General features: G+C 45.3%; 1 protein-coding gene across 4 annotated transcripts in view; it reads left to right on the plus strand.

Moving 5' to 3' along the window:
* The first annotated feature begins 3,804 nt into the window (after positions 1 to 3,804).
* The window catches only part of dis3l (DIS3 like exosome 3'-5' exoribonuclease), a 29,117-nt gene continuing 17,680 nt past the window's right edge, over positions 3,805 to 15,241 (plus strand). The window contains exons 1-3 of one of the 4 annotated variants that reach the window (XM_023951236.1): positions 3,805 to 4,222; positions 6,261 to 6,411; positions 14,604 to 14,732. In XM_023951236.1, coding sequence (XP_023807004.1) covers positions 4,093 to 4,222; positions 6,261 to 6,411; positions 14,604 to 14,732 — 410 coding nt within the window. In that variant the 5' untranslated portion in view covers positions 3,805 to 4,092. The remainder of the gene's footprint in view (positions 4,223 to 6,260; positions 6,412 to 14,603; positions 14,733 to 15,241) is intronic. The other 3 variants (XM_023951237.1, XM_023951240.1, XM_023951244.1) reach the window with 3 other exon arrangements.

Here is a 15,241-nt window from a genome sequence, read left to right on the forward strand (position 1 = left end):
AAAAAAGCAGCTATTGTGCGGTGTTTTATTGTGAAATCGTGTTTTGCAGAGGCTTATGTGTTTCTGACTTCATGAACAGGAATCACGCAAAGAAGCAACACAACATATGAACACCGTGTAAATGTGATGGAGTCACACCAGCTTAGTGGGCCAAAGCGTCCCAGAAAAAGCAGACCCACCATCACAAAACAGATGTTTTACAATAAAACACACTAAAATTATTCCTTTCTACATCTATTTAAAATTTTATAATAATTACTTATAATTAGCAGAAACATTTACTAATTTCAATTTCAATGTATTTGTTTGTAGGATAAGCCCCTTGAGATGTGTAATCTCGTTTTCAAGGGGGTCCTCGACACACAACACAACAAGCAAATACCCACAGATACAGTTGAGCAAACTTTACATGTGTCAGAACGATAAAGAACTTAAAATATACAAGGCAACGAGCAGGCACACACACACACACACGGGCACACACACACACACACGGGCACACACACACGCACAGACATTTATTGCACCTCTTAGCAGTTCATTTAAAGGGAAGGGAATAAAAAGCAGGAAAGAAATAGATGAGGAAGATTGTTCCAGTCAGAGGGGGCTTTTTAATAACATGAATATTTTCTGATTTCTTTTTTGACTCTTGGAACATCAAAAAAGATTTGATCTGCATGACGTAAATGAGCGACCAAACCCTAACCCTTACTTTGGTTACTCCCCTAGGGCGCTTCAGGTAATCAACTCACCTGTTCAGCGTCCTATTTAAGTCCAGGTGTGCAGTTGTCATTCTCTTCCTTTACTGCATGCGCTGCGTTCGTCGCCCCACCCTCCTCCCCGGCTTCCAGCTGTGAGCTCCGTTAGGGGTAGTTGTTACCCAAAAGTTTTATGGAAATCTTATCTCATGGAATTGTACGGAGCCTTATGCCAAACTAAAGGAATGTGAAAATAAATCTTTTTACTTCATGAGTTGTCTGGCTGAAAATACAAGAAGACTGAAAAGGAGTTAGATATTGTTTGAGATATTCTGGGTAGCTGCGGTTAATACATTTGAAGATGTACAATAGCCAGTGAAGTTGACGTTGGGAGGAAAGGGGAAGCCAGGACAGTTGCTGAAACATAAGACGGTGGTGAGTTCTAAACGGACAACGGAGAATAAACCTACACAAGCTGTTATAAATAACGTTCAGTGGTCGGAGGTTAGTGAGAGTGGTGTTTTGATAAATTATGTCACCATAATCTAAAGTCGGGATAATCAGTTGTGAGATAATGTTCTTCCTGACTGAGAAACTAAAACAATGGATTGATATATAAAGTAATTTTAAACGATAAGAAATTTTATGGACAACGGACTGTATATGCACACTAAAAGAGAGTGAGGAGTCAAGCCACCAACCAAGGTATTTGAATTTTTCTGCTGCTGAAATGGGTGGCATGTCCATGTAAGTTAAATTTATTTCATTTGCAGCTACAGGACGTAATATTTTTTGAAACAACACAAAATAGGATTTTGATTTGTTAAGTAGAAGCTTATTGGATTGTAACCACAATTGAACTGAATTAAAATCCTGTTGAATTGAGTGCTGAATGTCAATAATATCAGATTTAGATGAGTAAATGACAGTATCATCGGCATAGAGTTGAATCTTGCTTAGATGCATTTAGTTGGAAGGTCATTAATGAAAATAGAAAATAAGAGGGGACCAAGTGAGGAACCTTGTGGAACGCCTTTGTCTACGCTTTGAAAGTTGGAATAGCTGCACACACTGCTGACGATGATGAAGGTATGAGCTGAACCAAAGGACTGAGGATCTATCAAGGCCAATGGAATGAAGTTTGTCCAATAACAGATAGTGATCTACGGTGTCAAAAGCTTTGCTAAGAATTTTTGTTTCCTTATTTACTGTACTTTTATTCACCACAGCCTTTTTTGTGATACACACCAGAAAAAAGATGCTGTTGTTGAAAAGCAAAATATTTAGATTTTATATTTTACATCCAGCCCTGCAACAGACTGCCGACCTGTCCAGGATGTCGCCTGCCTTCGTCCAGTAGTGGCCGGGATAGGCTCCAGCAGCCCAGTGATGAAGATGAATGAATGGAGGAAGCTATTACACTGTCACTGTGGTTTGTGCATTGATTTTTTTCTTCTGAATTCAATTTGTTTAATTAAAAAAAAGCTTGTGGTGGCAAAGAGAAGCCCCCACAACGACAAACTGGCCTCATAGCCCACGAGGGAAGCCGAAGTGCTGACAGGAAGTGTGGTCTTCTGTCTGGCGGTGGCATCAGCTGCCGGGGGTCCAGTGCACGCACGGTCTCCCCAAAAATGAGAACAAATACTTTTGACGAAAGGGAGCAAGCGTTCATCCAGATACCCCACTGGCCCGGAGTGTGATCAAACGAGCAGCAGTGTGACCATAGGAGTGAGAATGCGTGCGTACCGCTGAAGGGCTGGTCCAGTCCTGCGTTCAATAGCCTGCAGATCTTTTTACATTGAAAATGACTCCAGAGACACAGATAGTTTTATTTCTTTTAAAGAACGTATCGCATTTTTTGACCAATGTGTGAAATGTCTAAGAATCTGAATTTAAATGTATTAAAGTGCTCATTTTAACACTAAATGGCTCCAGTGTTGAATTGCTCATGATTTTTTTTAACCATTTGATATTACTGAAATGTACACAGGATCTTTGAACTTCACATACAAAATGGGGATGAGGATTATGTTATTATTTTATCTGATGTAACTATTTATTTCCCCTCGGTTTGATGTACTTGTCTTTATTATTATTATTCATATGTATATTATTAGTACAGTCAGCATACCATAAAAAACAATATAAACTCAAACAAACCATGACTTTGATAAATATTAAGTGTTTTCAATGCTTTCATATGGTTAATATAATATATACTGTATATAGTATATATATATATATTTATATATATATATATATATATATATAAATATATATATATATATATATATATAAATAGTGTGCAAACCTGGGTTTCTGGTTACTGTTTTTACACTTGTGAATGTGATGTTTTTCTATTATGGCCAATAATTTATAATTATAATTTAATTATACTTGTCATTAAGTCTTTATTTTATTTTTTTATTGAACTTCAAACAAACATATACACATAACTACAACAGAAATAAATAAAAAAAGAATAATATACAAAATAAAATAAAACTAAAGAAACAAAATAAAAATTGTAGTTTACAATACTAGTGATTGTCATAAAACATGTGATCTTCAATGAAAATAGACAATTTTATTCCATTTTTGTTTTTTATTAATTTCAGAGATTGAAAATATAAACTGATCTCTTTATGAAATGTATTGAATAATGGTTTGATTTTTGAAAATCTGCTCTTATGAATGAAAAATGTCCCAGATATTAATAAGGTATTGAATGTCAAATCAAATAGATTATCACCAGAAACAATCCAAATAATATCTGCTTTTGTAATTGAATAGAAATAGGAAAAGGAAAATTTGAGGAACCAAGAAAAAAAATCCTCCCAAAAACTGTAAACGTATGAATACAAAGAACAGATGATCAAGTGATTCTATATTTATGTCACAGAGAGAACAGTTATTCTCTGGTAAACCAAAACATGTATGTAATAATTCCTTGCATGGATAGACTGCATTCAGTATTTTAAAATGGATTTCTTTGTATTTTGGAAAAATGGGATATTTAATAAACTGAGATCTTAACTTGATTATTTCTTCTTTTGTGTAAAGCTGTGACATAGAATGATTTTTGTAAGATGTTGGAAACAAACAAAGATCCTATAAATGAGTTTGGAAGTTTTAAATGAACCGGTCGACCATCAAACAACAGAGACGGAAGCTGAACTTGAACATTTGGACCAAAGTCGGAAGCTTTGATCACAATGTGGTGTGGCGGTTTATAAAGTCATTCTTGCCGTTTTGCGAGTCTGTTTTTCTTGAGACTTGAACGCAGTTGTGACCTGACGTCATCACGACGACAGGCGGGACTACGTCATGTGACGTGTACTTCCGGTCCGTCAATGAAGCTCTGGCTAACAGGAGCGGCTCTCTGCAGTTCAGGATGATAAAGACGGAGAGGATTCTACATCTGAGGAGGTTCCGCGGGAGGAAGGTTCGAGTGGTTCGGGAGCATTACCTCAGAGAGCGGGTCCCCTGTTTCAGCTCCCTATGCCAGGCGGACTGTGCTAACGGTAGTCCTCCGAACCGAACACGAGCGCCAAACCCAAACACGAACACACACCGAACTCAACACGAGCACCGAACCCAAACACGAACACACACCGAACCCAAACACGAACACCGAACCCGAACCCAACACGAGCACCGAACCCAAACAAGAGCGCCGAACCCAAACACGAACAGACGCACCGAACTCAACACGAGCACCGAACCCAAACACGAACACACACCGAACCCAAACACGAACACCGAACCCGAACCCAACACGAGCACCGAACCCAAACAAGAGCGCCGAACCCAAACACGAACACACACCGAACTCAACACGAGCACCGAACCCAACACGAGCGCCAAACACGAACACACACCGAACTCAACACGAGCACCGAACCCAAACACGAACACCGAACCCAACACGAGCACCGAACCCAACACGAACACCGAACCCAACACGAGCACCGAACCCAAACAAGAGCGCCAAACCCGAACACGAACAGACACACCGAACCCGAGCCTGCTAGTCCGTCTCTGTCAGTGATCGATCCCGCTGAGTAAAAGTTGGCGGGCTCGGAGAAGCTGCCATGACACTGACGATACTTTCAAATAACTGCGGTGAAGTTAGTGTCAGGTTGGATATTCGACAGACGTTCAGCGCGGAGCTCCAGTGGGGTCTCTAAGGGACCGTCAACAAATGAACAAGGCCATGAGATGGAGAAGATTTTAGATCAAACCCAAAACTAAATGCTTTGCAAAGATAAATAAATTACTATAAGACATCTTCTCATGTTGTGTCTAAATAATCTATTTCTTTTGCAACGTTTTAATGGGAAATGTTTTTTCAATCAAAGATGCTCAATATTTGATAAATTCCAGAGGTTTGCATATGTAAGCTGGTCATTTCTTTCAATAGCTCCCAAACCGCCTGACCCAAAGATATAAAACCTATTCCAAATTGTTGTACTGACATTCCAACATCAGACACACCTCTTTCTTTTGTAATCAAAGATGTTATATATTTTTTATGAATTTTTATATAAAAATTCCAGAGGTTTGCATATGAAAGCTGGTCATCTTTTTCAATAGCTCCCAAACCAACTGACCCAAAGATAATTCATATAAAACATATAACATCTTTGATTACAAAACAAAAAGGTGTGTGTCTGATGTTGGAATGTCAGTACAACAATTCGACATTGGTTTTATATCTTTGGGTCAGGCGGTTTGGGAGCTATTGAAGAAACGATTAGATTTTAGATGTGAACAGCTGTAATTTTAAAACAAAAAGTAATGTAAGATTTGTGTCATCTTTAATTCCTAAACAAATTGGCGTTTGATGTCAGAAGAACAATTTGGCAGAGGTTTCATGTTTTTGGGTGATGTGGTTTGGAAGCTATTGAAAAAACTCAACAGAATTTGCGAAATGCAGGAATTTTTGTAAAAATATTTAATAGAATTTCTTTATAAAATGTGTGTATGTTGTATGTTGGAGCCATATTTTTTTTATATATTTGCAATCATAACATCACACAGTTAGGAAGCAATAAAAAAAATCTTTCCTTCAAACAGTTTTCTTATAAAATATTGAGCATCTATGATTGCAAAATTTTTCCCATTAAAAAGTTGCAAAAGAAATAGATTAAGACACAAAATGAGAAAAGGTTTATAGTAATTTATTTATTTTTATTTTTGCAAAGTTAAATTCCTCTCCATCTCATGCAGTCGTTAATTTGTTGACGGTCCCTAAGAGTCCACACTGGACAACCCGCTGAATGTCTGTCGAATATCCAACAACTAACTTCACCGCAGTGGTACTTTAATACATTTGAAACAAATGTATAAAATGTTAATTTATTTAAAGGTTGATGTTATTCGCACGTAAAGTTCAGCACTGGACATATTTCGAAAGTTACGTGTGAACGGACACGTTCTTATTTCAAATAGGAGTAATTTCAACAAATAGTACGCTTTTAATTTTTTGCATGAAAAGTTTTTGACAGAAGATCATCTTTCTATGAAAATAAAACAGAAACGTTCTTCTCAACGAAACAGGTGTCAAAGTTCTGCCTGGAGACTTGACCCACTATGTGATGCCGGACGCAGACGTGGTGGTCGACTACCTGGAGATCCTGGAGCTCAAGGAGCTGCAGGGCATCATCTTCACCCAGACCGCCTGCCAGGCGCTGCACAGCAAGGGCCGCAGGTACAAGCAGGCTACGGGACGCTAGCTACGCCCTTCAGAACGCTAGATACATCCTTTAGGACACTAGCTACACCCTTCAGAACGCTAGATACACCCTTCAGGACGCTAGATACACCCTTCAGGATGCTAGCTACACCCTTCAGGACGCTAGATACACCCTTCAGGATGCTAGATACATCCTTTAGGACGCCAGCTACACCCTCCATAATGCTAGCTACACCCTTCAGGACGCTAGATACACCCTTCAGGATGCTAGCTACACCCTTCAGGACGCTAGATACACCCTCCAGGATGCTAGCTACACCCTTCAGGATGCTAGCTACACCCTTCAGGACGCTAGATACACCCTTCAGGACGCTATATACACCCTTCAGGACGCTAGCTACACCCTTCAGGATGCTAGCTACACCCTTCAGGACGCTAGCTACACCCTCCAGGATGCTAGCTACACCCTTCAGGATGCTAGCTACACCCTTCAGGACGCTAGATACACCCTTCAGGACGCTAGCTACACCCTTCAGGACGCTAGATACACCCTTTAGGACGCCAGCTACACCCTTCAGGACGCTAGCTACACCCTTCAGGACGCTAGATACACCCTTTAGGACGCCAGCTACACCCTTCAGGACACTATATACACCCTTCAGGACGCTAGCTACACCCTTCAGGATGCTAGCTACACCCTTCAGGACGCTAGGAATACCCTTTAAGACGCTAGCTACACCCTTCAGGACGCTACATACACCCTCCAGGATGCTAGCTACACCCTTCAGGACGCTAGATACACCCTTTAGGACGCTAGATACACCCTTCACGATGTTAGCTACACCCTTCAGGACGCTAGATACACCCTATAGGACGCTAGATACACCCTTCAGGACGCTATATACACCCTTCAGGACGCTATATACACCCTTCAGGACGCTAGCTACACCCTTCAGGATGCTAGCTACACCCTTCAGGACGCTAGTAATACCCTTTAGGACGCTAGCTACACCCTTCAGGACGCTAGCTACACCCTCCAGGATGCTAGCTACACCCTCCAGGATGCTAGCTACACCCTTCAGGACGCTAGATACACCCTTTAGGATGCCAGCTACACCCTTCAGGATGTTAGCTACACCCTTCAGGACGCTAGATACACCCTATAGGATGCTAGATACACCCTTCAGGACGCTAGCTACACCCTTCAGGATGCTAGCTACACCCTTCAGAACGCTAGCTACACCCTTCAGGACGCTAGATACACCCTTCAGGACGCTAGCTACATCCTTCAGAACGCTAGATACATCTTTTAGGACGCCAGCTACACCCTCCCTAATGCTAGCTACACCCTTCAGGATGCTAGCTACTCCCTTCAGGACACTTTATACACCTTTCAGGACGCTAGCTACACCCTTCAGGATGCTAGCTACACCCTTCAGGACGCTAGCTACACCCTTCAGGACGCTAGCTACACCCTTCAGGACGCTAGATACACCATTTAGGACGCCAGCTACACCCTCCATGATGCTAGCTACACCCTTCAGGATGCTAGATACACCTTTCAGGACGCTAGCTACACCCTTCAGGACGCTAGATACACCCTTTAGGACGCCAGCTACACCCTTCAGGACGCTAGCTACACCCTTCAGGACGCTAGATACACCCTTTAGGACGCTAGATACACCCTTTAGGACGCCAGCTACACCCTTCAGGACACTATATACACCCTTCAGGACGCTAGCTACACCCTTCAGGATGCTAGCTACACCCTTCAGGACGCTAGATACACCCTTTAGGACGCTAGATACACCCTCCAGGATGCTAGCTACACCCTTCAGGACGCTAGATACACCCTTTAGGACGCTAGATACACCCTTCAGGATGTTAGCTACACCCTTCAGGACGCTAGATACACCCTATAGGACGCTAGATACACCCTTCAGGATGCTAGCTACACCCTTCAGGACGCTAGCTATACCCTTCAGGATGCTAGCTACACCCTTCAGAACGCTAGCTACACACTTCAGGATGCCAGCTACACCCTTCAGGACACTTTATACACCCTTCAGGACGCTAGCTACACCATTCAGGACGCTAGATACACCCTTCAGGATGCTAGCTACACCCTTCAGAACGCTAGATACATCCTTTAGGACGCCAGCTACACCCTCCCTAATGCTAGCTACACCCTTCAGGATGCTAGCTACACCCTTCAGGACACTTTATACACCTTTCAGGACGCTAGCTACACCCTTCAGGATGCTAGCTACACCCTTCAGGACGCTAGCTACACCCTTCAGGACGCTAGCTACACCCTTCAAGACGCTAGATACACCATTTAGGACGCCAGCTACACCCTCCATGATGCTAGCTACACCCTTCAGGATGCTAGATACACCCTTCAGGACGCTAGCTACACCCTTCAGGACGCTAGATACACCCTTTAGGACGCCAGCTACACCCTTCAGGACGCTAGCTACACCCTTCAGGACGCTAGCTACACCCTTCAGGACGCTAGATACACCCTTTAGGACGCCAGCTACACCCTTCAGGACACTATATACACCCTTCAGGACGCTAGCTACACCCTTCAGGATGCTAGCTACACCCTTCAGGACGCTAGTAATACCCTTTAGGACGCTAGCTACACCCTTCAGGACGCTAGCTACACCCTTCAGGACGCTAGCTACACCCTTCAGGACGCTAGCTACACCCTTCAGGATGCTAGATACACCCTTTAGGACGCCAGCTACACCCTTCAGGACACTATATACACCCTTCAGGACGCTAGCTACACCCTTCAGGATGCTAGCTACACCCTTCAGGACACTAGTAACACCCTTTAGGACGCTAGATACACCCTTCAGGATGCCAGCTACACCCCCTTCAGGACACTATATACACCCTTCAGGACGCTAGCTACACCCTTCAGGATGCTAGCTACACCCTTCAGGATGCTAGCTACACCCTTCAGGACGCTAGTAATACCCTTTAGGACGCTAGCTACACCCTTCAGGACGCTAGCTACACCCTTCAGGACGCTAGCTACACCCTTCAGGATGCTAGATACACCCTTTAGGACGCCAGCTACACCCTTCAGGACACTATATACACCCCCTTCAGGACACTATATACACCCTTCAGGACGCTAGATACACCCTTTAGGACGCTAGATACACCCTTCAGGATGTTAGCTACACCCTTCAGGACGCTAGATACACCCTATAGGATGCTAGATACACCCTTCAGGACGCTAGCTACACCCTTCAGGATGCTAGCTACACCCTTCAGAACGCTAGCTACACCCTTCAGGACGCTAGATACACCCTTCAGGACGCTAGCTACATCCTTCAGAACGCTAGATACATCTTTTAGGACGCCAGCTACACCCTCCCTAATGCTAGCTACACCCTTCAGGATGCTAGCTACTCCCTTCAGGACACTTTATACACCTTTCAGGACGCTAGCTACACCCTTCAGGATGCTAGCTACACCCTTCAGGATGCTAGCTACACCCTTCAGGACGCTAGCTACACCCTTCAGGACGCTAGCTACACCCTTCAGGACGCTAGATACACCATTTAGGACGCCAGCTACACCCTCCATGATGCTAGCTACACCCTTCAGGATGCTAGATACACCTTTCAGGACGCTAGCTACACCCTTCAGGACGCTAGATACACCCTTTAGGACGCCAGCTACACCCTTCAGGACGCTAGCTACACCCTTCAGGACGCTAGATACACCCTTTAGGACGCTAGATACACCCTTTAGGACGCCAGCTACACCCTTCAGGACACTATATACAACCTTCAGGACGCTAGCTACACCCTTCAGGTCGCTAGCTACACCCTTCAGGACGCTAGATACACCCTTTAGGACGCTAGATACACCCTCCAGGATGCTAGCTACACCCTTCAGGACGCTAGATACACCCTTTAGGACGCTAGATACACCCTTCAGGATGTTAGCTACACCCTTCAGGACGCTAGATACACCCTATAGGACGCTAGATACACCCTTCAGGATGCTAGCTACACCCTTCAGGACGCTAGCTATACCCTTCAGGATGCTAGCTACACCCTTCAGAACGCTAGCTACACCCTTCAGGATGCCAGCTACACCCTTCAGGACACTATATACACCCTTCAGGACGCTAGCTACACCATTCAGGACGCTAGATACACCCTTCAGGATGCTAGCTACACCCTTCAGAACGCTAGATACATCCTTTAGGACGCCAGCTACACCCTCCCTAATGCTAGCTACACCCTTCAGGATGCTAGCTACACCCTTCAGGACACTTTATACACCTTTCAGGACGCTAGCTACACCCTTCAGGATGCTAGCTACACCCTTCAGGACGCTAGCTACACCCTTCAGGACGCTAGCTACACCCTTCAAGACGCTAGATACACCATTTAGGACGCCAGCTACACCCTCCATGATGCTAGCTACACCCTTCAGGATGCTAGCTACACCCTTCAGGACGCTAGATACACCCTTTAGGACGCTAGATACACCCTCCAGGATGCTAGCTACACCCTTCAGGACGCTAGCTACACCCTTCAGGACGCTAGATACACCCTTTAGGACGCCAGCTACACCCTTCAGGACACTATATACACCCTTCAGGACGCTAGCTACACCCTTCAGGATGCTAGCTACACCCTTCAGGACGCTAGTAATACCCTTTAGGACGCTAGCTACACCCTTCAGGACGCTAGCTACACCCTTCAGGACGCTAGATACACCCTTTAGGACGCCAACTACACCCTTCAGGACACTATATACACCCTTCAGGACGCTAGCTACACCCTTCAGGATGCTAGCTACACCCTTCAGGACACTAGTAACACCCTTTAGGACGCTAGATACACCCTTCAGGATGCCAGCTACACCCCCTTCAGGACACTATATACACCCTTCAGGACGCTAGCTACACCCTTCAGGATGCTAGCTACACCCTTCAGGACGCTAGTAATACCCTTTAGGACGCTAGCTACACCCTTCAGGACGCTAGCTACACCCTTCAGGACGCTAGCTACACCCTTCAGGATGCTAGATACACCCTTTAGGACGCCAGCTACACCCTTCAGGACACTAAATACACCCTTCAGGACGCTAGCTACACCCTTCAGGATGCTAGCTACACCCTTCAGGACACTAGTAACACCCTTTAGGACGCTAGATACACCCTTCAGGATGCCAGCTACACCCCCTTCAGGACACTATATACACCCTTCAGGACGCTAGCTACACCCTTCAGGATGCTAGCTACACCCTTCAGGATGCTAGCTACCCCCTTCAGGACGCTAGCTACACCCTTCAGGACGCTAGATACACCCTTCAGGACGCTAGATACACCCTTTAGGACGCTAGATACACCCTTTAGGACGCTAGATACACCCTTTAGGACGCTAGATACACCCTTTAGGACGCTAGTTACACCCTTCAGGACGCTAGCTATACCCTTCAGGACGCTAGCTACACCCTTCAGGACGCTAGATACACCCTTTAGGACGCTAGCTACACCCTTCAGCTACACCCTTGAGGATGCTAGCTACACCCTTCAGGATGCTAGCTACACCCTTGAGGATGCTAGCTACACCCTTGAGGATGCTAGCTACACCCTTCAGGATGCTAGCTACACCCTCCAGGACGCTAGCTACACCCTTCAGGAAGCTAGCTACACCCTTCAGGACATTAGCTACACCCTCCAGGACGCTAGCTACACCCTTCAGGATGCTAGTTACACCCTTCAGGACGCTAGCTATACCCTTCAAGACACTATATACACCCTTCAGGACGCTAGCTACACCCTTCAGGACGCTAGATACACCCTTTAGGACGCTAGCTACACCCTTCAGGACGCTAGCTACACCCTTCAGGACGCTAGCTACACCCTTCAGGATGCTAGTTACACCCTTCAGGACGCTAGCTACACCCTTCAGGAAGCTAGCTACCCCCTGCAGGACATTAGGTACACCCTCCAGGACGCTAGCTACACCCTTCAGGACGCTAGCTACACCCTTCAGGACGCTAGCTACACCCTTCAGGACGCTAGATACACCATTTATCTGTCGAGGGCGACAGTGGCTCAGGTGGTTGAGCGGGTCGTCCAATGATCGAAGGGTTGGCGGTTCGATCCCCGCTCCCACCAGCCAAAATGTCGTTGTGTCCTTGGGCAAGACACTTCACCCTCCTTGCCTCCAGTGTGGCTCCACTGGTGTGTGAATGCACATGAATGATCCCGGTGGTGGTCAGAGGGGCCGTAGGCGCGAAATGGCAGCCACGCCTCTGTCAGTCTTCCCCAGGGCAGCTGTGGCTACAACCCTAGCTTACCATCACCAAGTATGAAATAGGAGTGAATGAATAATGGACATAATGTAAGCGCTTTGGGTGTCTTGAAAAGCGCAGATAAATCCAATCCATTATTTAGGACGCCAGCTACACCCTCCATGATGCTAGCTACACCCTTCAGGGCGCTAGCTACACCCTTCAGGACGCTAGATACACCCTTCAGGACGCTAGCTACAACCTTCAGGACGCTAGCTACACCCTTCAGGACGCTAGATACACCATTTATCTGTCGAGGGCGACAGTGGCTCAGGTGGTTGAGCGGGTCGTCCAATGATCAAAGGGTTGGCGGTTCGATCCCCGCTCCCACCAGCCAAAATGTCGTTGTGTCCTTGGGCAAGACACTTCACCCTCCTTGCCTCCAGTGTGGCTCCACTGGTGTGTGAATGCACATGAATGATCCCGGTGGTGGTCAGAGGGGCCGTAGGCGCGAAATGGCAGCCACGCCTCTGTCAGTCTTCCCCAGGGCAGCTGTGGCTACAACCCTAGCTTACCATCACCAAGTATGAAATAGGAGTGAATGAATAATGGACATAATGTAAGCGCTTTGGGTGTCTTGAAAAGCGCAGATAAATCCAATCCATTATTTAGGACGCCAGCTACACCCTCCATGATGCTAGCTACACCCTTCAGGGCGCTAGCTACACCCTTCAGGACGCTAGATACACCTTCCATAATGCTAGCTACACCCTTCATTCCTAAAAGTATTTTTAATAGGAGTAAATCCGTGTGTGAGAGACCTTTATTTATTGGTCTTTTATTCCAATGCGTTGTTTCAGACTTTTCAATCTCTTGTACTCTTTTCAGTTTTGCTGTACAATTCTCATCAGAATCGGCTCTACTGGCCAAGTAAAGTGCATATACAAGGACGTTGGCTTTGGTGTCTTATGCTCTCGTGCAAACCAAGCAAGGTATAGAATAGATGTGAAAGGATAAAGACAAAAATGATAGATAATAAAAAACAAAACAAATGCAACAGGATTTAACGGTCTTAATAGAATGGGTGAGGCTGTGAGGGAAGGCGGAGCTTCAGTCAAACTGCCAAAGTTTGTCTGTTACTTCACCCCAAAAGAATCAGCAGTCTGATGGTTCAGAGTGACGTGTTCAGTGCTCTGAGGAAAGACCGTCGTCATAGTGATGATGAACGGGGAAATCCGTGTTGAGGTCAGCGTGAGTTAAAATAGAGATGCAGCTCCGGAGTGCCGATCTTAGGACTATTCAGGGGCTCCTTCAACCTCCCACGCTGCTTCATCACACCCTCCACACAAATTGGCGCGTTATTTTGATTCATTATTAAAGCACTGGTAGTTTAATTACTGGAGCCGTTTCAGAAGGACCGGTTTGGCACAGGCACCAGATAAAATGGTACCCACCCCGACCTAAGCCAATCATTCAGATGGAGAGATGACTGCAGGAAAAGAGGGAAAATACCTGTCAGGTTGTTTGATCTGTGAAAGCTTCCATCCAGGTTTCCTCTTTCTGAATCATCAACCGTTCCTCCCGCTCTTCTCCCAGTTTGGCCAGTTTTCATGACTGGATTCAGTCCCCACTGATGCATTTGTTTCAGTGGTTTTAGTTTTTACAACAGCAGTTCCTCACGGGAAATCTGTCAAATGTTTGCTCCAAAGACATCATATCAACGTTCTAGCATCATTTTGAATGAAAACGTGGCTGTGAGGTGAAGATGTGACGATGGGCTCACAGCTTGATGAAGAGGGGTTGTTGGGAGCAGCTCAGTCAAACCAAACCCACCTGTTTCCAAAGGAACTGCAGCATTTTGTCCGTGTCACTTTAAGCCAGAGCTGCATTTTACAATCAGAGCTCATTGTTTTTGTGTTTGCATTCAGGTTCTATAATCGCCTGCGGAGTCTGGTCAAAGATCCTCGGTTCCACTGTGTGCAGTTTGCCAATGAATTTCAGCAGTATTCCTTCTGTCCCAGAGAGAAGGGGGAGAGCCAGGAGAAGTGGCAGACCAGGTGAGCTACAGGTGTACAGAAACGTCTCCATCTGGAGCCACAGAGGAGGCAAAGGGCTCGATCCCATTTGATTCCTGAATCCATGATTCACAGATCAAACCACAAGTCTTCTATTAAGTAGAAAAACCTCTGAATGCTTGCCGACAGTGTTCCCTCGCTATATTGCATTTCGTTTTCCCCAGTCTCGCTGATTTGTGGACTTTGAATGTGTTTTTATCAGCATGTTGTGTTCTGCATCCTGGTTTGTTGTCAATCAATCTCCTCCATTCTGTGTCTCCTGTACAGAACGCATTCAGTTTTGCTGCATTTACATAAATCTTAGATCGCTATTACATCTTTGTTTCCATTCTAGGAAACGGAATACACTTTTCTGTGAAAGTTTGTGTAACCGAGAGAGGAAAGTGTGAAAATGTTCCTCTGTCTGAGAAAAGCTGGTAAAGTGTGAAGTGAGGAGTTTGACAGCCTTAAAGGGCCTATGTCATGCAAAACCAACTTTTTGAGCGTTTGAG

The sequence above is a fragment of the Oryzias latipes genome, chromosome 3, assembly GCF_002234675.1.
Source record: "Oryzias latipes chromosome 3, ASM223467v1".
In the NCBI taxonomy this organism is placed as follows: domain Eukaryota; kingdom Metazoa; phylum Chordata; class Actinopteri; order Beloniformes; family Adrianichthyidae; genus Oryzias; species Oryzias latipes.